The sequence below is a fragment of the Podarcis erhardii genome, assembly GCF_964252035.2.
Source record: "Podarcis erhardii genome assembly, chromosome: 16".
Lineage (NCBI taxonomy): Eukaryota > Metazoa > Chordata > Lepidosauria > Squamata > Lacertidae > Podarcis > Podarcis erhardii.
The window spans coordinates 26130207-26151362 of record NC_138514.1 but is presented as its reverse complement, the minus strand read 5'-3'; the positions used below and the strand labels follow the sequence as shown (position 1 = coordinate 26151362).

Sequence of the window (21156 nt, the reverse complement as noted above, 5' to 3'; positions counted from 1 at the left end):
CATGTTCTGACTAAACATTAGGAAGAACTTTCTGATGGGAAAAGGTATCAACAGTGGAACAGACTCCCTCAGAAGGTGGTGAGCTCTCCTTCCTTGGAGGCTTTCAAAGAGAGGTCGTACGGCCATCTGTGAGAGATTTGTTAGCTGTGATTCCTGGCATTGCAAGGGATTGGACGAGAAGAGCCTTGGGGTCCCTTCCAACTCTACAGTTCTGTCATTAGCAAGCCATCCTCACACATCCTCCTAACCTTTTTTTAAAAAAGAGATTCAGTGGGTCCCTCTTGGACCTCCAACGATAACAGTCTGTCCCAAACGAAAGAGCATCAATCACATTCCTGGGTGAGATCCCCCTTCCTGAGGCATCAGGCTGAGGGGATTGGGACTCCCTGTTGGGGAGAGGAGGGATTCCCACCCCCACCAATCCTTTAGGGGAAAGTCACACACACACACACCATTCCCCACAGAGGAAATCAAGGGGCCTGCCAGAGCTTTTTAAAAAGAATTGCTGTAAAACAAACGGCTTACTTGATGTCCCTTTTCTCCTTCAAAAGAGAACAACTTGTTGCTAGGAGGCAGAAAGGAACCTTCACATCAGGCAGCTGCTCAGGAAAGAATTTAAGCCTGCATTAAAATTCAAACTTCTCTCTCTCTCACACACACACATACACACACAAACTCCCCTCCAGCCCCATGTTTCAAAAAAAAAAAAGAGGTGCTAGAACTCATCATGAACTTTTCTCTTGTTCGGTTAGAATGGCAATGGCGCCCACCTGAGAGGGGGCAGCGAGCTCTGCCCAAAAAATGCCCTGCTCTCTTTCTTTCTTTCTTTCTTTCTCACTCACGTACACACCCCACCCTCTCTCTTGCACACCCACACCCCTTCCCTCTCTCACAAACGCACTCCCCTCTCCCTCAAATGCACACAACAATTATTGCTGTGTTTCAACCAACCACCTGAACCAGCTGGGAATCTCCCTGTACCAGACACATATTCCCACACCTTATTTTCCATTAGTTTCCCACTTATTGTAATGCCGGTGCTTCTGTCCCATCTTCTAACGTTCCTTCCACACTGCAATACCTGCTGCATTACAAAACCACCTCTGTGCCAGGATGTCATGCGAAATTTCATTCACATCATTGGGTGGGGGGGGGGGACACAGTGACAAACGCAATTGGACAACATTGTGCCTCCTCCCGCCCTTTCTATACATGTCTTGATTCTGTTCCCCACCCCCATGATTCTTCCATGGAGACGGCAAGGAAGATTTGCAAACCACCCCAAATTTTATCACTTTGCTCCCGCAATTTTCTGAGCTAATGGGTCTGCAGACAGATTTTCTTTTTCTGAAAGCAATTAACGCCGACACAAGCGCTAAACTTTTCCAGGAGCGCCAATTTAAATAAATATCTAAAATAATTCAATCGCCTGTTCAGGCCTCCCCGAGACTGTCGTGTTACTGCATGTGTGGACTGGCAATACTGCTGAAGAACCTTTGACCTGGGTTTCAGGGGCAGCTAGGATTTCAACAGCCCAGCAATGGAAAACCTTGGGGGAAATCTGCACTTGTCATTTGTGTTCTAAGAACATGTGGACCTTGGTTGTTGTTGCTGTTGTTGTTTAGTCGTTTAGTCGTGTCCGACTCTTCATGACCCCATGGACCAGAGCACACCAGGCACTCCTGTCTTCCACTGCCTCCTGCAGTTTGGTCAAACTCATGCTGGTAGCTTCGAGAACACTGTCCAACCATCTTGTCCTCTGTCGTCCCCTTCTCCTTCTGCCCTCAATATTTCCCAACATCAGGGTCTTTTCCAGGGAGTCTTCTCTTCTCATGAGGTGGCCAAAGTATTGGAGCCTCAGCTTCAGGATCTGTCCTTCCAGTGAGCACTCAGAGCTGATTTCCTTCAGAATGGAGAGGTTTGATCTTCTTGCAGTCCATGGGACTCTCAAGAGTCTCCTCCAGCACCATAATTCAAAAGCATCAATTCTTCGGCGGTCAGCCTTCTTTATGATGCAATATCTTGCTACTGCACTTTTGGGTTGTTAGCAATGGTGTATTATAATATAATATAATATAATATAATATAATATAATATAATATAATATAATATAATATAATATAATATAATATAATATGTGGAAGTTAACAGTAAGGGAAATGTCAAAGAAACAGACAGCTGTGTGACTGCAGTCTATGTTAATTTGCTCTGAAATGTGCCCAGAATGACGCTCTCCTCCGTTCCTAGGAATGAATTTGATATCTTCAGTCAGAGCAGCATCACTGTGGTACTTATTTTCTTGTTTATTGGTTGTATTTGTATCCCACCTTTTCCTCCAAGGAGCACAAGGTAGCAATACATGGCTATCCCCTCCCTCATTTCACCTCCACACAACCCTGTGAGGTAAGCTAGGCTGAGAGGCAGGGACTGTCCCAAGATCACCAGCTAGGTTCATGGCTGAGTGGGGATTTGAACCCTGGTCTCCCAGGCTCCAAGGGTTGCCGAGGCGATAAATGAGGAAGGGGGAGACCCATGTACATCCCCCTTTAGCTCCTTGGAGGAAAAAGCAGGATATAAATCATAGGATTATAGAGCTGCAAGGGACCCCAAGGGTCATCCAGTCCAACCCCAATGTAATGCAGGAATCCTGCCCACAGCTATCCCTGGGTGGACTCAAACCACCAACCTTTTGCTTGGAGAAAAGTCAGGTGTGCAACAGGGTGGGCAGTGGGGGAGGGGGACAGCTGTCAGGCAGTCTTGCTCCAATGTTATGATATTTGGGGGAGATCATAGTACCCCAAGAGAGCCCCTATGTGTACTGCACATGTATATAACAAATACATATAACAAAATACATCCCAGATTCCTCTGCCTCGGGACTAGCAGATGCTCAGTGTCCCCTCTGTAGACAAATCCGGTTGGAAGGGATTCCCCAAAGACAGGAAAGTTGGAGAAACTACTGAGTTCCTCAATTAAACAGAAACAAAAAATAAATAAATGTGAATACCCGTCTGCGAAAAGCACTACACACACACACACACACACACCCTGGAGCCTGCTATATCAACAAACTGTAGAGAAGGACAAAAATAGCAGCTCCAAAGCCCCCACAAAAGTTCCATTTTTGGAGAGCTTCATGGAGGTGTGAGGGAATGTGCGACTGAAGGAATCCAAGCTGCCACACATTGTCAGAAGGAAAGGACAGCTTGCGCAATTTCAGCTCTCCTTAAAAACATATGAGGAGCCGTGATGGGACAGGTCAATGGCTCATCTTGTCCAGCGTCCCGTTCTCTGGGGAGGCGCAACAGCACAGGCCGTATCCTTGCCCGCCAACCAGTGTTCAAAATTAGCCAGGTGCTAAGTGCATTTTGTGTGGGATACAAATGGAGCTGTGGGTTAAACCACAGAGCCTAGGGCTTGTCAATCAGAAGGTACACGATTCAAATCCCATTGCTCGGTCCCTGCTCCTGCCAACCTAGCAGTTCAAAAGCATGTCAAAGTGCAACTACAGTGGTACCTCGGGTTACATACGCTTCACATTACATACGCTTCAAGTTACAGACTCCGCTAACCCAGAAATAATGCTTCAGATTAAGAACTTTGCTTCAGGATAAGAACAGAAATCGTGCTCCGGCGGCACGGCGGCAGCAGGAGGCCCCATTAGCTAAAGTGGTACTTCAGCAGTTTCAGGTTAAGAACGGACCTCCGGAACGAATTAAGTACTTAACCCGAGGTACCACTGTAGATAAATAGGTACCACTCCGGTGGGAAGGTAAACGGCATTTCCGTGTGCTGCTCTGGTTCGCCAGAAGCGGCTTAGTCATGCTGGCCACATGACCCGGAAGCTGTACCCCGGCTCCCTCAGCCAATAAAGCAAGATGAGCATGGCAACCCCAGATAAATAGGTACCGCTCCGGCGGGAAGGTAAATGGCGTTTCCGTGTGCTGCTCTGATTCGCCAGAAGCGGCTTAGTCATGCTGGCCACTTATGCCGGCTCCCTCGGCCAAAAAAGCGAGATGAGCGCCGCAACCCCAAAGTCGGCCACGACTGGACCTAATGGTCAGGGGTCCCTTTACCTATACCTGCCCCCAAATGGCAACCAGATGTTCCATTTTGGCGACTGTAACCTTGGTTTAAAGTACCATTTGGCGCCTGGCTTAAATACCTGAGTTTCTAACACTGCCGCCAACGTCCCTCCCCCAGAGGAGGCTGCAATTCTGCCAGGCAGCTCAACCTTCCAGGCAGCCAAGGGCATCGCTGCAGTGCTTTGCCATCTGGAGAACTGCCCAGCGTGGCAATCCCTGCTGGAATGGAGAAGCTGTGGCTACTCTGCCAAGCAGCTCCGGGGGGGGGAGGGCGGGGGGGGGCTTTCCTTCCCTGTGCCAAGCTTCGGGAACTGAAGCTGCATTCCTCCTTTCCCCTTCCAATTCAAGGAGAGCTGCCACTGTGGGGGTCGCAAAAGGTGCCGGAGCCTTTTCCATCCTTCTGCTCAGGAGTTTATTCGGGTACCGCTTCTCCACGCCAGAAGCACCCTCAAAGCCGCTCCCCACGACACACAAAATATAAGGCGTAACAACATGCCAAGATAATGCAGGAACAGGTGCAAAGCAGAGCACCATGTAAACAAAAAGAATTCACACTAATATCAGGAAGGCAAGCAAGCATCTCACGTTACTAAACACTGAAAGAATGCCTAACAACAAAACAGTGTTAGAAACTCTTGAAATATAGGGTAATGGTAGGGTTACCAGATGTCCCCGGTTCCCGGGGCAGTCCCCGGATTTGCAAATCTGTCCCCGGGAAACGTGGCAGCGGCAGCCTCAGCAGCCCGGAGCCAGCCTGGTAGTGCAGTTGGCTCTGGCTGGCTTCAGGAGCTGCTCACTGCTGCCGCCACTGCCAAAGGGGAACCGGGGACGTCCAGCGGTACAGATCTCCTGCCCCCTTGCCCCTTTGTTTTGACAGATTGGGGGAGGTTCGGGAGTCACGAGTGGGTGGCTGTTGACCAGGAGGGAAACAAGGCGCGAAAGTTTCTCTGCCAGGCAAGGTGCAAAGCCTTTCTTTCGCATCCTGTGAAACATAAATGCACAGAGTTTATTAAAAACTGGGCAACAGCCGCCCGTCTGTGACTCCCAAGCCTCCCCCAATCAGTCAAAACAAAGGGGGGAGGGGGGAGGATATTGGGGGAGGCTCAGAAGTCACAGGTGGGTGGCACGCCATTGCCGTTTTTAAAAAACATTTATGTTTCACAGGGTGCGAAAGAAGGGCTTTGCACCTTTATACAATGTGCGTGTGTGTTTGGGCCCAGGGTCTTTTGCCTCACCATCCCCACTACTGACTCCCTGTTGCTACTCAGCTTCCAAAAAAAAAAAAAAGTGTCCCCGGATTCATTGAAAAAAATCTGGTAACCATAGGTAATGGCCAAATGGCACCTTAAACCTCGGTGTGGTCACCACAACAAGAATGCCTAGGCACCATTTCCCCTCCCCCACCCATGAATTTTTTTTATTAGTATTATTATCTTTCATTTCATTTCTGTAAAACTTCATATTTTAAAGGAAAAAAGTCTCAAAGCACATCAGAACATAAAATAAAACAATCCAGAACAGAACAAATTTAAGCTCCAAGGGAAATATTTCAGATCCTTCTCAAAGTGACATTTTGCTTCCCCCATATTTATTTATTTGCTTGCTTAATTTATATAGCTTCCCCACAGCAGACGTACTCTAGGAAGCCAGTGTAGTGTAGTGGTTAGAGTGTCGGACTAGGACCCGGGAGAGCAGGGTTCAAATCCCCACTCAGTCAGGAAGCTCACTGGGTGACCTTAAGAGTCAGTCTCAGCCTCTTAACCTCCTTCACAGGGTCGTTGAAGGGCTTAACCAAGGAGGGGAGTGAACCATGTGCTTCTTGGAGGAAAAGGTGGGATAAGCAAGGAATAAGCTCTTCTGCTGACCTGCTTAAGAGAGATGGGGCCAACCAGATGGAGATGTATCTCGTCAACCTGGGATCCAGGGATCTCCACAGTTGCAATTGGACCCACGCCAGTGGCAAAACGCTCCTGGCCCCTGGGGGATTTCTAACGCTGCAACAAAATGCTAAGCATCCAAAGACCAGCAAAATAAATAACACCACCCAGGCAGCAAGTGGGGCAAGGCAGGTGGAAAAGCTTCCCCATGATGGTTCCAGCAGACTCTCCCATGCCAGGAGGCAAACTCCCCCACTGAACAGCTATTGAGCTACTCAAGGGCTGTAGCTCAGTGGCAGAGCAACTGCTTTGAATGCAGAAGGTCCCAGGTTCAATCCCTAGCAGCCTCTACAGCTAGAACCCTGCACTGCTGGACTACAACTCCCTTCATCCCTGGACACTGGCCATGCTGACGGCGGCTGATGGGTGTTGTAGTCCAACAGCACCTTGAGAGAGCACCACATTGGCTACGTCTGGCTTATATGTTGGTTGGTAAAAGCTCAGCGGTTGTGCCTGCATATTCCTCCATCTCGATTAAGGCATCAGCTGGGGAAGAATCCTACATGCAGTTTCTAAACTCTTTGCTGCAATAGAAAAATAGGCCCATCTCCTTTGCTCTCTCTCACTTCGGCACATTCCCACATCATTTAGCCACTGTTTTTAATTAAAAAAAGAAAGGCTTCACGGATATTCATCAGCCGTTAGCAAGCATTCCTTCTAACTGAAGACATTCTTGTATGAGGTTTCACCTAATAAGATGCATTTTGGGGTATAGAATCATGGAATTGTAAAGTTGCAAGGGATCACAAGGGTCATCTAGCGCAATGCAAGAATCTTTTGTGCAAGGTGGGGCTCAAACCCAGGACCCTGAGAATAAGAGTTTCGTGCTCTACCAACTGTGCTATCCCAGCTATCACTCGTTGGAGCAATTTGGAGCACAACATTTTTTTTTCTTTCACACACACGATGCTCAGAAAGATAGCTATGCTTTTGGTCCATGGCCTATTTCAAGAAGTGTAAATAAGCAACCCTCCCTGGATTTAAGATCGTAAGACAAGCCTGCTGGATCAGGCCAGTGGCCCATCTAGTTTAGCATCACAATGGCCACTCAGTTGCCTGTGGGAAACCCATAAGCAGGATTCATGCACAAGGCCCCTCTCCTTTCCTGTGTTTTCTAGCAACCTCCAACCTCACTGCTGCCTCCAGCTGTGGAGGCAGAGCAGAACCATTGACAGCCCTCTCCTTCATTAATTTGTCCAATCCTCTTTTAAAGCCGTTCAAGTTGGTGGCCATCCCTGCCTCCAGTGGGAGAGAGTTCCACAGTTTAACTCTGCACTGCATGAAGAAGGACTCTCTTCTATCGCTGCTGAATCTTCCTGCGTTCTGCTTCCTACATTCTGTCCACAATGTTCTAATGCTCCCCCGCCATTGTTAACTGCAATTAAGGAAGTGCCAGTAGTTCTGTCTCTGGCTGATTTTAATGAGGAGTGGGCTGCAAATGGTAGAAATTGAAATTAAAAGGCTTGACTCGTGAGCCTGGGCTGGCTGGCTGCAGAGTGACGTCTGCAATCAAGGTCTGAAATTGTTGCTGGTGGTGCTAACAAGCAGGAACACATCTAGCCTTCCCCTAAATATTATCACACGCCACCCCAATTTCCAAGCAAGGAGAGACTCTGGGGGTTCTGTGCATTTGCCCAGGTCTGGTTTCCTTGGATGAAGGTCAGTGGAGACTGTGGTGTCTTTAGGATATATGGTTTTATTTACACACATATATATATACACACACACATATATATACACCAGTGTCAAAGCAATGATTCTTCAACATCAACTTCGCTGGACTGGTCTTGTTGCTCGGATGCCTGATTATCGTCTTCCAAAGCAACTACTCTATTCCGAACTTAAAAATGGAAAGCATAATGCTGGTGGTCAACAAAAGAGGTTTAAAGACTCTCTCAATGCAAATCTTTAAAAAAGGTAATATAAACACCAACAACTGGGAAACACTGGCCTGCGAGTGCTCCAGTTGGAGAACAGCCTTTACCAAAGGTGTCATGGGCTCTGAAGAACTCAGGATGAAAGGGAGAAATGTGCTAAGAGGAAGGCACGCTTGGCAAACCCTCACCGTGATCAACTCTTGTCTAGAAACCTATGTCTCCACTGTGGAAGGACGTGTGGATCCAGAATTGGCCTCCACAGTCCCTTATGGACTGACTGTTAAAACCGTGTTCATGGAAGACCATCTTCCTCGGCTATGAGGGATCGCAGAAGAAGAAGAAGAAGAAGAAGAAGATTATGGTGATGTACAACATCAGCAAAAGATGGAGGGGGTCGCAACATCAGCACCCCGACAGATCTTGCTTTTCCATTAGTCACAGTTTTAGATCCAGCACAGAGCAAGCAGGTCTCTGTCTCTCCAGCTTCCAGATTGTTTCTAGCTCAGTTCACACACCCCACGCCGACACTTGGTCTCCTACCTAGCAGCTAGGTGAGGAGGGTGAAGGAAATGGCCTCCTTAGCCTGAGGGGCACCACCACTTAGGTGCAACTCTTGCAGATGAGCTCATTCTTTTGTGATGCTGAGGAGGACACCAAAGTGGCCAGCCGCCATCTTACAAAGAAACTTGCCTGAACATTTCAGCGACAGAATCCTCTATCACAGTCTAACCCTCACCAGGTACAGGGCCCCAAGGATTGGAGGGGTCTCAGGGCACCATCCAGACTGACCCTCCCAAAAAAACCCAGAAGAATATCCTCTGCGGATGACCATTAGTGACAACATAGGAAGAAGCGTGGGGTGGGGGAGAGGGAGAGAATAAGCAGAGACCACCATCTGGCCACCAAATTTAATACACACCCCCATCTACTGGCCTTCTCAAACAGATGCTGGTTTTCTGTCAGGCTGAAATCAGGCCCGGTTCCCAGCATGCATACGGCCTGCGGTGGGGGTGGGGGGGTGGAAACCAGCAAAAGGCAGCGGGCTGGGGAGGGGGGGTGGGAAGCAACACAATTTTTCCTTACCGATTGCTCCAACAAATAACATCCCTGCAATTACCTCTCCCCATGTTGTATATCTGTTCCTCTTCCTGGCTTCTCCTCCCTCCTTCCCAGCCCCCCAGGTGCAGAAAGAGCTGCAGGGCTGACAGGAAATAAAAGTGGGCATCTGGAATATTTTAGCGTCACGCTCTCTCGGAGGGGGAGGGGGAGGTGATATATGGCCCTGGCGATCTCATCAGAGGAGAGCGGGAGCTGGCAAGGCGCCTGTGCTTTATGATGCTCCCGCTTGATAAAGATGGCAGGTCAGTCCATTTCCCCAGCAGCCAGCGAGTGCCATATTCTCACCTACGCAGTAGGGAGGGAGGGATGGAGAGAGGAGGAGAAGGAAGGGAAGGGAGGGTTGGTGTTTTTACCAGCTACTACAAGGCTAGATTTACCCACCATTTTGGCCTCCAGCAATGCCCAGCCTGTGTCTCTATAGAGATGCAGCGGCAAATCGAGGCATGAAGGTGTCCTCGTTTTGCCTTCCTGTCCGCTCCTCGCGGCTATACTCTCCTGGACTGTGGAGGCTCCACCATGCAGAGCACAGCTCCGCGAAAGGAACTGTGTTTTGGTTTTTGAGCTCCCTTTGTTTTTCATGTGGCTCTTATCCAAAGGGCTATTCTGCAGCATATGTGCAACAGCAGGCTTGCTCCCGGTCAGAGCAAAGGGAACAGAAGCGAATATCGGCAGAGTGTTGGGAGAAATGTCCTAACAGCAAACACTGTTTGACCGTGACACGGGATGCCCTAAGAGGCTGCAGGATTTCCTCCGCAGGAGCAAGGACTTGATGGCCATTTGCTGGAGCTGCATCTTGCATTGACTAGGAGGGCTGCATTAGATGACCTGCAGTGTGTCTTCAAACTACAAGGCCTCTATCTTTCATATGTTTGTGCAATACAAATGCACCCAAATCCCTGCCATCTGAAACAGTACATTCCAGGATCCCACCACTCCATTCGAAACCGTGTGCAGAAGGACACAAACTTAACTAGTGTCCACCACCACGTCTTGTGGCAGTGAGTTCCATAAGTTTGCCTTTGTATGGTATGAGGGAGTACCCAGTACTCCCTCCCTTTCTGTGAGTTCTGAACATAAGGCCCACATTTCATCAGCTACCCCTCAAGTTTTAGTATTATGAGGAACAGGGCGGGGGGGGGGAGTCCCACTTTCCATATGATTCATAAGAACTTAAGAGCCTGCTGGGTCAGGCCAATCTAGTCCAGCGCCCTGCTCTCACAGAGACCAATCAGATGCCCCCTTGGGGAGCCCAAAAGCAGGATCGGGGCCCAAGAGTTCTCTCTCCTCCTGCGGCTTCCAGCAACCGGCATTCAGAGGCATCACTGCAGCCAACTGCGGAAACAAGAGCAAAGCCGTTCAGAATTTTATGACCAGCTATCATGTCCTTCCTTGGGCCCAAGACACATGTATATTTTAATACGCTTTAATGAGCATTCAGGAGCCTTCACCCATTCAGTTAACGTCCATTGTCACTGTTTATAGGTTTTGATTTTGCTTCTTTAAAGATCACCAAGCTCCCTCTCCAGGTGGCACAAAATGGGATATTTCCTCACCTGCCCAGATACCAGCCAGCACAGCTAAATTCAGATACAACTTCCCCCCCACCATGACACAGCTGGCAATACTATGGCAGTGTGAAAACTCCTTCCAGCACCCCCTCAACTCTCTGCATTATCTTCCTCCTCCTGCTCCCCTCAAACACACACACACACACACACACACACACACACACCATAATTTCCATCCCCTTCCCCCATCTCTGCCCTCCGATGAAACTGAAAGAGATTAACATGTCAGCGTTCTTAACCAGGTAAGCAGAAGAGCTTATTTATTGCATCTATAGCCCACTTTTTTCCTCCAAGGAGTACATGGTTCACCCCCTCCTCAGTTAATCCCAACAACGACCCTGTGAGGGAAGTTCAGAGGCTGTGAGTGACTCCAAGGTCACCCAGTGAGCTTCATGGCTGAGTGGGGATTTGAACCCTCATCTCCCAAGTCTTAGTCTGATACTCTAACCACCACACCATACTGGCTTCCTAGAGTACCTCTGCTACATGGCAGCTCTATAAATTAAGCAGGTAAATAAATATGGGGGAAGCCAAATGCCTCTTAGAGAAGGATCTGAAATATTTTCCTTGAAACATAAATTCCTTTTATTCTGGATGGCTTGGATGTTTCAATGTGTCGTCAACCACTTTGTGATTTTTTTCCTTTAAAATATAAAGCGATATAGAAATGAAAATGATAATCATCTTGATAAATGGCACCTAGACATTCTGTGGCAATGACCGTAACAGAGGTTTAAGGCGGCATTTGGAAATTAGCTTATTCTGTATATCTGAGTTTCTAACTCTGGCTAGCAGCCATCAACAACCCTCTCCTCCCTGAATGCAAGAACATTTTAAACTAGTTTGTGTTTCTATTACTTGGCATTTCATAATGATGCAAGCAGCCTTGAATCCCAAGTTGGGACAATGGCAGGATATAAATACATATAACGACAACCACCTTTATCAGCTTCACCATAGATGAGAGGGGAGACAGGGAACTCAGATGGGAATCATAGACTTGTAGAGTCGGAAGGGACCACGAGGGTCATCTAGCTCAACCCCTTGCAATGCAGGAATCTTTTGCCCAAGGTGGGGCTCGAACCCAGGACTCTGAGATTAAGAGTCTCATGCTCTACTCAACAACAACTAAGGCAGGGAGGGAGGAGTCTGTGACCTTCCTCCAGACGCTGCTGCAGGACTCAAACTCGCAGCCCTACAATACCCAAAGGGTGCCAGGTTAGGGGAGTGAAAGAAAGCCATTTCCAAATGTGGGCGACTCTTTGGAAGATGAGGAACAGACTTCAGATCAAGCGCATCTGATCGCTGATGACACGCAACACGAGGAAGCTGGCGGGGGTTGCACTTACAACTCTATTTTTCCTGGAGGGCCATCAATTGATTTTAAGAACCTGCTACAAATGCATTTGAAGACCTGAGCCTTCGCCTTTCGCAAAGGTGCACCGCTAACAGGATGGAGCCCAAAAAAGCACTCTGAGATAAATTTCACACAGGCCATCAAGCTGTCAGTCAGAAACCCAAAATATCTCAGAAGCAGGTTGCTGGGAACAACAGGAGGGGCAAGAGCTCCTGTGCACAAATCCTGCTTGGAGGTTTCCCACTGCGAGAATGGGGTGCTGGACCAGATGGGCCACTGGCCTGATACAGCAGGACCCTTCTTAAGTTCTGAGGTTCTTAAGAGTGAAGGACAATGTCAATCTCCTAGCTCACTTTGGAAGCAACTTCACTCTAGCACTTGTATGGGAAAGATCTGTGCGCTTCCGAATATTGTGGGACTCCAACTCCCATCAGTCCCCAGCCAACATACCCAATGGTCCAGGGATGATGGGAGTTGGATGCCAAAAACATCTGGAGGGCTGCGGGTGTTTCACCATCCCTGCTGTAGGGACCAAAACCTTCCCAAACCCTCTTAGAGGTTTGTTTGCTGATTTCTGTACCCTTGCAGCCACTGCAGCAGCGGTGACTTTTATAAAACTGAGTGGGTCAGTTGAAATTTTAATGGCTAGGGAAGTCAGCATAGAGGTTAAGCGTAGAGTCTGGGCATCTGGAGGTCAATTGCTTTATCTGTTTAAACCCCATGGAAACCCATTTCTGCACCTAAACAGCAACCAATATCACATAATGTTCCCTCTTAGACCCGCAGTATGACCATTTCCATGGATGACTTCATCTTTATCATTCATGCCATAGGTTGACACAAACCTATCCATTCTTAAGGAAATCAGCCCTGAGTGCTCACTGGAAGGACAGATCGTGAAGCTGAGGCTCCAATACTTTGGCCACCTCATGAGAAGAGAAGACTCCCTGGAAAAGACCCTGATGTTGGGAAAGATGGAAGGCACAAGGAGAAGGGGACGACAGAGGATGAGATGGCTGGACAGTGTTCTCGAAGCATGAGTTTGACCAAACTGCGGGAGGCAGTGGAAGACAGGAGTGCCTGGCGTACTCTGGTCCAGGCTTGGCTGGGCTTCCACAGTGGGAGGCAGCAACGCCTCTGAATACTAGTTGCTGGAAACCACAGGAGGGGAGAATGCTCTTGTGTTGGGGTCCTGCTTGGGGGGGGGGTTAGAAAGAGGCCCCGGTGAGAACAGGATGCTGGACAGTATGGGCCGCTGGCCTGATCCAGCAGGCTCTTCTTATGTTCTTCTGCACTTAAACCAGCTTCACATTTTATTTTTGCCTCGAGGGAAGGCCACATCTGCAAGAGTTTGGACTGGGGGGGGACAGGATTATAGCTTCATTTTATCTGACTTCACCCCTGCTCCCTACCAGCCCTTTCTGAATCCTGACAAATGGGAGCAGGTTCACAGGTTGTCAACCCAGCCTAAAGGAATGTGTAAACAGGATGTTGCAGTGATTCAGCTTAAGCCCCAAGGCAAATTCTTTGGAGATGCATAAATTCTTTGGAGAGGAGAAATTTGTTTCCAGGAATCTGAGGCAAGTCTCTCTCTCTCTCTCTCTCTCTCTCTCTCTCTCTCTCTCCTTCAAGCCCCCACCCCACCAGCCCCCCATACCCCATGGGAAAAGAAAGCCCTCCAGCAATAAAGAGGGTGGGGAGTACAGACTCCCCTCCCCATGAAAGTTGCTCCAACACAGCTTAAACTGGTTCACAAGAGAGGCTGGTTATGCCTCTTGCCACTAAATTCTAGGTCCTTCGTTCACAGATATAGAATCACAGAATCTTAAAGTTGGAAGGGGGCACAAGGGTCATCTAGCCCAACCCCACCGCTGCCGCCGCCATGCAGGAATCACAGCTAAGGAATCCCTGGCAGGTGGTCCATCCATCCTCTGTTGAAAAACCTCCAGTAAAGGAGAGTCCATCTTCCCAGGTAATCTGTGCCACTGTCAAACAGCTCTTACTGCCAGAAAGAGCTTCTCAATGCTTAGTCAGAATCTCCTTTCTTGTCATTTGGAACAGCAGAAAACAAGCTTGCTCCATCTTCCACGGGACAGCCCTTCAGGTCGTTGGCTACCACGTCACCTCACCTCTCCGTCTTCTCTTATCTGGGCTAAACACAGCCAGCTCCATCAATCATTCCTCATAAGGCTTGGTTCTCAAGCCCTTTCATCGTCTCGCTCACCCTCCTCTGCACACCATCCAGCTTGTCGACATCCTTCTTAAACTGAGGTGCCCAGAACTGGACACAGCACTCCAGGCAGGAGAACAGAGTGGTGCTGTACTCTATATATATCCCGTTCCCTGTCATTTACAAGATGGTTGCCATGCCACGAGCCACAAATTTGTACTGGATATTAATATAATACTCAGAATTGCTATTTTGGTCCCAAAACTGAGGCCTCCCATCAAGGGACTAGAGAGAGAGAGAGAGAGAGAATATTTGTGCTTCACTAAAGCTAATATAATTGCTAATGTGGACGACCATCTGCATCAATAGACACAAGATGCTGGTCCTTTCATCTGATGAAGTGGACGAGAGTCTGCAAAATCTGATGCCGTAATTAAAGGGTCAACGTTCGAGGCTCTACAGCAGGGCTGGGGATCTTCTGTGGGTCCAAGAAGGGCTACATCCCCTTCTGGGAAGGCCAAATGCCAGCGGTGAGCATGGCCGGGGAAGGGAAAGGGGAGCAGCAACAAATCCAGATGTTACCCAAGCGAGTTTCTACACACCGCTCTTGATCCTCCAGCCAGACAAGTGAGAGGCGTTGTCAAGAGTTCGAGGACACAGTCCAGCCAAGCGAAAACACTGGGGCCAGTGAGAGGCATGGCTGGGAAGAGGGTGTGCGGCTGGGGTGCATTTGGCCCCTTGGCTTCAGGGTCCCCACCTGGGTCTTAGGATTCTGCTGCTGATTCTTCTGCAACACACAGCCGCTGAAAGTCTGGAACAGGAAGCAAACGAGGAGGGTGCAGCTGCAGAGGCAGATTTAGAGGAGTGCAACCAGTTCACTGGGCACCAATCCGAGAGGGCATCGCAGGAGGTGCCACGACAACGCTGAACTATGGAAGGCAAAAGGCGGTGGGGTGCTGAATTTTGGCAGTACACAGGGCGCCGCTGAAACTTTCAAGCCCAAAGTCCGCCACTGGCAGCTGGTTCACAGGGGGCCCGGAACACATCTGCAAGTTCCCTACCCTTATATAGCTACTCCAGTGGACCAAACTGAAACCCTCTTTGGCATTCCAGCAGGTTTCATGCCAAAGGACTCTTCTTGGCAGCCTTGTTTGTCCCCACAAATATCTGGTATAGTGCATCTGGACAGGGGGTTCCATTGAGCCTCCACGGTCGCTGGATAAGGAGTCACATCCTGGCCAATTGCTGTGGCTGGGTTGGTCCTCCACGAATTTGTCAAACTCATCTTTTTCAAAGCTGTCTGTTCTTTCGGCCATCCTCACATTCTTGGGCTGGCAGATTCCACCCGTCAGTTAACCATTTTTTCATGCAGCACATGGCTAAACTATGGAACTCACTCCCACAGGAGGCAGTGACAGCCACCAACTTGGATGGCTTTAAAAGAGGATCGGAAACCACAGTAGGCAAGAGGGCTCTTGTGCTTGAATCCTGCTTGCTGGTTTCACAGAAGAGGCATGTGGTTCACTGCTGCCAGAACTGCTGTCCCTTGGCCTGATCCAGTGACCACCACCAAGGACCAGTTGCAGCTCAGAAAACAGCCTTCCTTTTCAGCGCTCTCAATTTTCAAGGGCTGAGATTCGGAGTGGGGGGGGTGGGGGGAAGATATGGATGATTCATATGAAAGCATACAAGGCGAGAGAAGACGAGCGGGAGCATTTATTTGTGGGGTGGGTCCCCAAGCACACATACACACCAATTTCGACCTCAAGCAATCACAGCTCGAAAACATTAAATATAGCAACCCTCTCCAATGAACACACATCACCGTGGCCAAGAAGGAGAGTCCGCTGCAATTTGCAGCCAGCTCCTGTCCCCACCATCATCCCCAGACTCATCTGCCATCTGCTCGCCGAGGGAGGGGGGAAGGAGGCCCCCACCAATGAGCTCCCAGCCTACTTGTAAACTTAAGCGCGTAGAAAGCGACGCAGGCAGTAAAGCCCCGCGCTCCGACCCAGAGCTTTTGAACGCTGCGCCGTGATATATTATTAATCGTTTTTATAATGCGATGCCATAGATTGCTGTCGCTCGGGGCTCCGTTCCCATTCCTGAGGTTTGGCTGGGTGTGGGGGGAGAGGGAGGAAAGGGGGGCAGCAAGCTGATTCCCCCCCCCCACTCACACACACAAACACACACCCTTCCACAGTGCAAGGAGAAGAGGCAGCTGCTGGAATAGCTAACTGTACACACATAGCAGACACACCACAGGGCTTGCACAGGAGGGGTGATGCGGGAACAGGAGGAAAACTGGGAGGCGGAAAGCAAACAGGAGCAAAAAGGGGAAAGTTGTCACCCCCACCAAGACTGGGGCACAGTTTCGGTTCGGGTCTGCAGGGACAAAACACCGGGTCCTCTCCAACGTTAGAGAAATGGGCAGATGAGAGACCAAATCAGTTCCCTCATTCCTCTGGCTGGATGTAACCCATCGCCAACCTCTTCTGGCAAAGCGACGTGTTTGACTGATGAGCAGTTTCTCCCCAGACCTGTGATAAATCCAGATTCCCTTGAAATGCACAGGTCGGGGAGGAGGGGAGATGGAAGCTCAGCCCCACTGACAACTTCACCAGCACGCGTGCCCCCCCCACAAGTAAAGCCCTCTCCCCACCTTCCTTCCCTTCTTTCCTGCAAAAAGGATGAGTAAAAAAGAAGGCAGACAGTCTCGTCTTTCTCGATTGCTGTGTACAAGACCAGACTTTCCCAACGGAGAGGTGCAAAGATTTGTATAGGGAGCCACTGTTACACGACAGGAAATGTCTTCATGTGTTTGTGTTGGGGGGGGATCATTGCTTCCAAGAAGTCCCACACGCGTACCACCCGCCACGAACACCACCACCACCACCCTGACGTTGTGCCTTCCAGAGAGCCCTTTGCACACACACAAAAACCAATTGTGGGGGGAGGAAATGGGGTGCCGTGCACCTGCCCCAGATCTGCCAGAAACACACAGCAATATTTCTGTTTTTCTTTGCGCCATACACAGGTCCTGAATTGCACCCGGTATTATAAGCACCACAGAGAAAAAAGTGTTTCTCATGCAATCCAACCTGCCTCGGACTGACACACACACACCTAGCACAGTGAACCCCAAAAAAGCCAGTTTGCAAAAAGGAAAAGTGAGGGCGGTGTTGAATACATAGCATTGTCCGTGGTCCACTGCAGACAGATCAGGGAATCCACTCCCTGGGCAGAAAGATAGTGCCAAAATCCCTAGCGGCTACTAGCCGTTTTGCAGTTCCACAAACTCTCTGTGGTCGTTGTGCCCCCCCAAAAACACACACACACACACACAAATGAAGCTGGGGTCTCAGTGTAAACGCATTCAAGCCCAGGGTGGAGTAGTGCTTAGAGTGTCAGAGAAGGCCTGGGCAGATCCTGGTTGAAATCCCTACCAGGAGCGCACGGTTGCTGTCCTCAGCCTACCTCACAGGGTTGGCGCGAGGGTAGGGGCAGCTTGAGCACTTTAGGGGTGGAAAGAGGGGAAACACAAAGGAAGCGGGTAAGAGAAGGTGCCAGTCTAAGCTCAAGAAGCCAGATGCCAGTGTACACTCTGAATGACACACCGCCATGTATCGATTCCTTCCCCTGAAAGGGCTTAAAACCCCACAACACAACACGGCCTCTAGGCATGTGCAGAGTGCCTTGTCCTCAGCGAGCCTCCACACACAAACATCCTGGGCAGGGATTCCAGATAGCTGAACCCCTGGACCTATCTGCTTGGAACTTCTCTGCCAATGAACCACGTTGAGGACCCTGCCACACCATCAAGGGGCTGTTTAAATGGGGAGGGGGGTCTTTTTGGTACCGCAGGAAGTCAGGAGGAGGTTCAGAACCACTCCAGCAATTATCACAGAGAAGCCAGGGGAGGAAGCTTGTTTCACAGCCATTAATCTTTGAGCGGGAGGGTGTGATCTCAGATTCAGCCATGTCTACATGGTCTCCCCCCCCCCCCCCCCCCCGCTCAGCACTGACATTCTTCCCTTCCCTCTTCCAATCAGAGGGGCAAATAACCTGCCATTATATTAAGCTTTTTTATTATTATTTTTAAAATGTACCTATTCACAAACCTCTTCCATTGAGACAGGGCGTGATAGCAAAGGTTGTGTCAGGGAAGACTAAGAGGCAAGCCCCTCTTTCTCCTAATGATCAGGGAGCATCCCACTCCCAAGAATGAAATAGCCCCTGCTGCAAAGAAGGAAGGGAGGGGGTTGATAAAGAAGGTATGTAGAACCTTCAGGTCCAGAAGTAGTCTACCTGTAAAGAAAAGCTGCTCCAGGGACCAGCAACAAGGGGAGAGCTGTGTTGCTGTTTGTGGCCCCCCCATGGGTGAAGTGCTTCAAAAGGGGCATCTGCTAGGCACAAACCAAAGAAACCTTTGGGGTTTTTCCACACCTGCTAAGAAGCCAGCCAGTCAAGAGTTAATTTCGACAGCAGGATGGTTGGAGTGAGGGAAAGCCCTCTGCTTATGCTCAGAGGCTCCGCTTCATGGGACGAGGCTGAGACCCAACATGAAAATCAAGGGGTTGATATAGGCCTCGGCTTGCTCTCAACCTTGATGTGAGGAGAGGAAGGCACTCTGTACATGCCCCGTGCTCCTTTCCTTGTTAGCCTCAAACCACTCCACATGTTTTCAGAGCCGCCTTTTTGAAGTTGTGTCGTTGTGTCCCAGATCTGAGCCCCCCTCCTTCAGAACTCCTTCAGAACAAGTCTGGAGTTCCAGCTTCAATGAAAGGGAGGGAGGAGAGAGGGAGACAAAAGCCTGAATTAGGGGTTCATGGACGCCACCCCACTCCTATCAGAGAGACTCACGTCAAGTCTAGCAGCTACACCGACACAAGAAGTCCATTCATCAGCTTCACATTTCTGCAGACAGCGGTAATCGAAATACACTCTGCAAATGCTCAGATGCCCAAGGGAAATCGAAATATTTCTCTGTTTCCCCAGACAACAACCAACACGACACTTGGTCTGCTCAAGGAGGGGGGGGGGTGTTCCACGGATGCTTGTTGGGCTGGCTCCAAAACGCACTCTGCACATACCCCGAGGTATATACACCCCCCCACACACACACCTTTCTCCTACATTTCCGGACCACGAAAGAACAGCTCGCTTGTCTGCTAGCGCGTAGCCCCCCAAAATGCAATCCAAGTTGGGCCGGGGTGCTCTCTGCACAGGCCCAGAGACACTCTTGTCTTTCCAAATTGTTTCTGGTTTCCAAAAAGCATGCTCCGGAGCCAAGGGACGAAACCCGCCCCGTCCTCCCTCCGCATCCGGCATAGGGGGGAAACTCACCATGGCTGATCAGAGCCCCGATGCAGCAGAAAAGGGCGGCGGGTCCGGAGCGAGCCCTCCCCGCCGAGGCGGCCATGGTGGAATCCGGGTCGAGGCGTGGAGCGGGCAGAAGCGAAATCCAAGCACGTGCGAACGGAAAGACGAGCCCAAGCCGAGACGTGGGGAAGGGGGGCGAGGTAAGGGGCGGGGCCACCCCGGAGACAAAGGTGGGGGGTCCAGAGGGAGATGGGCCAAGGAGGGGGGGTCCCACCTGCTCCTTCCTCGAGCCACCCCAGATTTCCACCCAAGGGGGGGAGGGTCCCCCCTTTTTGTCTACCCCCACCAAAATATATATATATCAAGAGGCTTGGGGCGAGAGGGAGGGGGAGCGAATCCCACGTGCAAACCCTGGCGAAATTGGTTCGAAAGAATCAGGGGGGGAAGCGATTGGGGGGTGTTAGGCAGTAATAATGGCAGGAGGGGAATCTGGGCGGGGGGGGGATACAAACGGATGGATGTGGGGAGAGAACAGGACAGGCGGCGAAGTCTTGATGCAAAGCCCCTTTTAAAAAAATCTTAGAGCCCCCCCAAATAAAAATGGCAAAGCCCCCAATAGGAAAAAAATCAAATCCCCCCCAATTAAAAATGGGGGGGCCAGAGAAAAAAGTAGAGAGGATAGAAAACAAGAGAGCCCCGCCACACCAAAAAGTGTTGGGGGCGATTTGGGGGGTGGCGCTGCTATAATCCAAAGCGCTCCTGCTTCTCCGCCCGGGCGTCCGAAGAGGCGATCCGAAGGCCCGGCCTGCGAAGGGGCGTCCGAGGCAGGAGCCGGCCCGGGCGAGCGCCGAGCCGAGCCCGGGGAGAAGCGCCGCTCCGGCTGGCTCCTGCCTCGCCTCCCGGGTCCTCCTCCGCGGCGAGGCTGCGCCGATCTGAGCTCTCTGCCGGGAACGGCGAGCGCCGGAGAAACTCCCTCCGCCCCCCGCCAGCCGCCCACCCCCTCCTCCTCCTCCTCCTCCTCCGGGCCCCCGCTTTTCCTCCCATCACGTGTTTTCCCCAGAGTTTCTGCCGCCGTGTGCACGCCCCCCCCCCCATTCCAGGGTCAGGATGCGTTTGCACACACGCGTACACATTTTGGAGCGGGGGCCGGAGGTATAAGGCTGTGTATACGGTCTCCGGGGGAGGGTTTGCGCTCGGTGGCAGAGCGCGCGTGCTTTGAATGCAGAAGGACCTGCTTGCAATCCCCGGCGTCTCCAGGCTGGGATCCAGAAAACACCCCTGCCTCGGAAAGCCGGGGAAGCAGCTGCCGGCCCGTGTTCGGGGCTGGAGGCGTTAATGCTCTGGGTCTTCATGGGAAAGGGCGGTAACTCAGAGGTAAGGAACACCTGCTTGGCACGCAGAAAGCCCCTGGCAGCATCTCTGGGTAGGGTGCCCTGGCGAGCCTCTGCCAGTCAGAGTAGACCGAGCCAGCATGGAGTAGTGCATGGGTAGGCAAACTAAGGCCCCGGGGGCCAGATCCAGCAAAACCGTCTTCTAAATCGGAATCAGCGTGTTTTTACACAAGTAGAATGTGTGCTTTTATTTAAAATGCATCTCTGGGTTATTTGTGGAGCATAGGATTTCCTTCATTTATTTTTTTTCAAAATATAGTCCGGCCCTCCACAAGGTCTGAAGGACAGTGGACTGGCCCTCTGCTGAAAAAGTTTCCTGACCCCTGGCAT

The 21156-nt window shown here is 50.5% G+C and overlaps 1 protein-coding gene across 1 annotated transcript in view; it reads right to left on the bottom strand.

Moving 5' to 3' along the window:
- TMEM132E (transmembrane protein 132E) overlaps window positions 1-20359 on the bottom strand; it is a 132360-nt gene extending 112001 nt beyond the window's left edge. Inside the window, exon 1 of the mRNA XM_081843480.1 lies at window positions 19460-20359. Within this exon, the coding sequence (XP_081699606.1) occupies window positions 19460-19535 (76 nt within the window). The 5' untranslated portion in view covers window positions 19536-20359. The remainder of the gene's footprint in view (window positions 1-19459) is intronic.
- Between the last annotated feature and the right edge of the window lie 797 nt (window positions 20360-21156).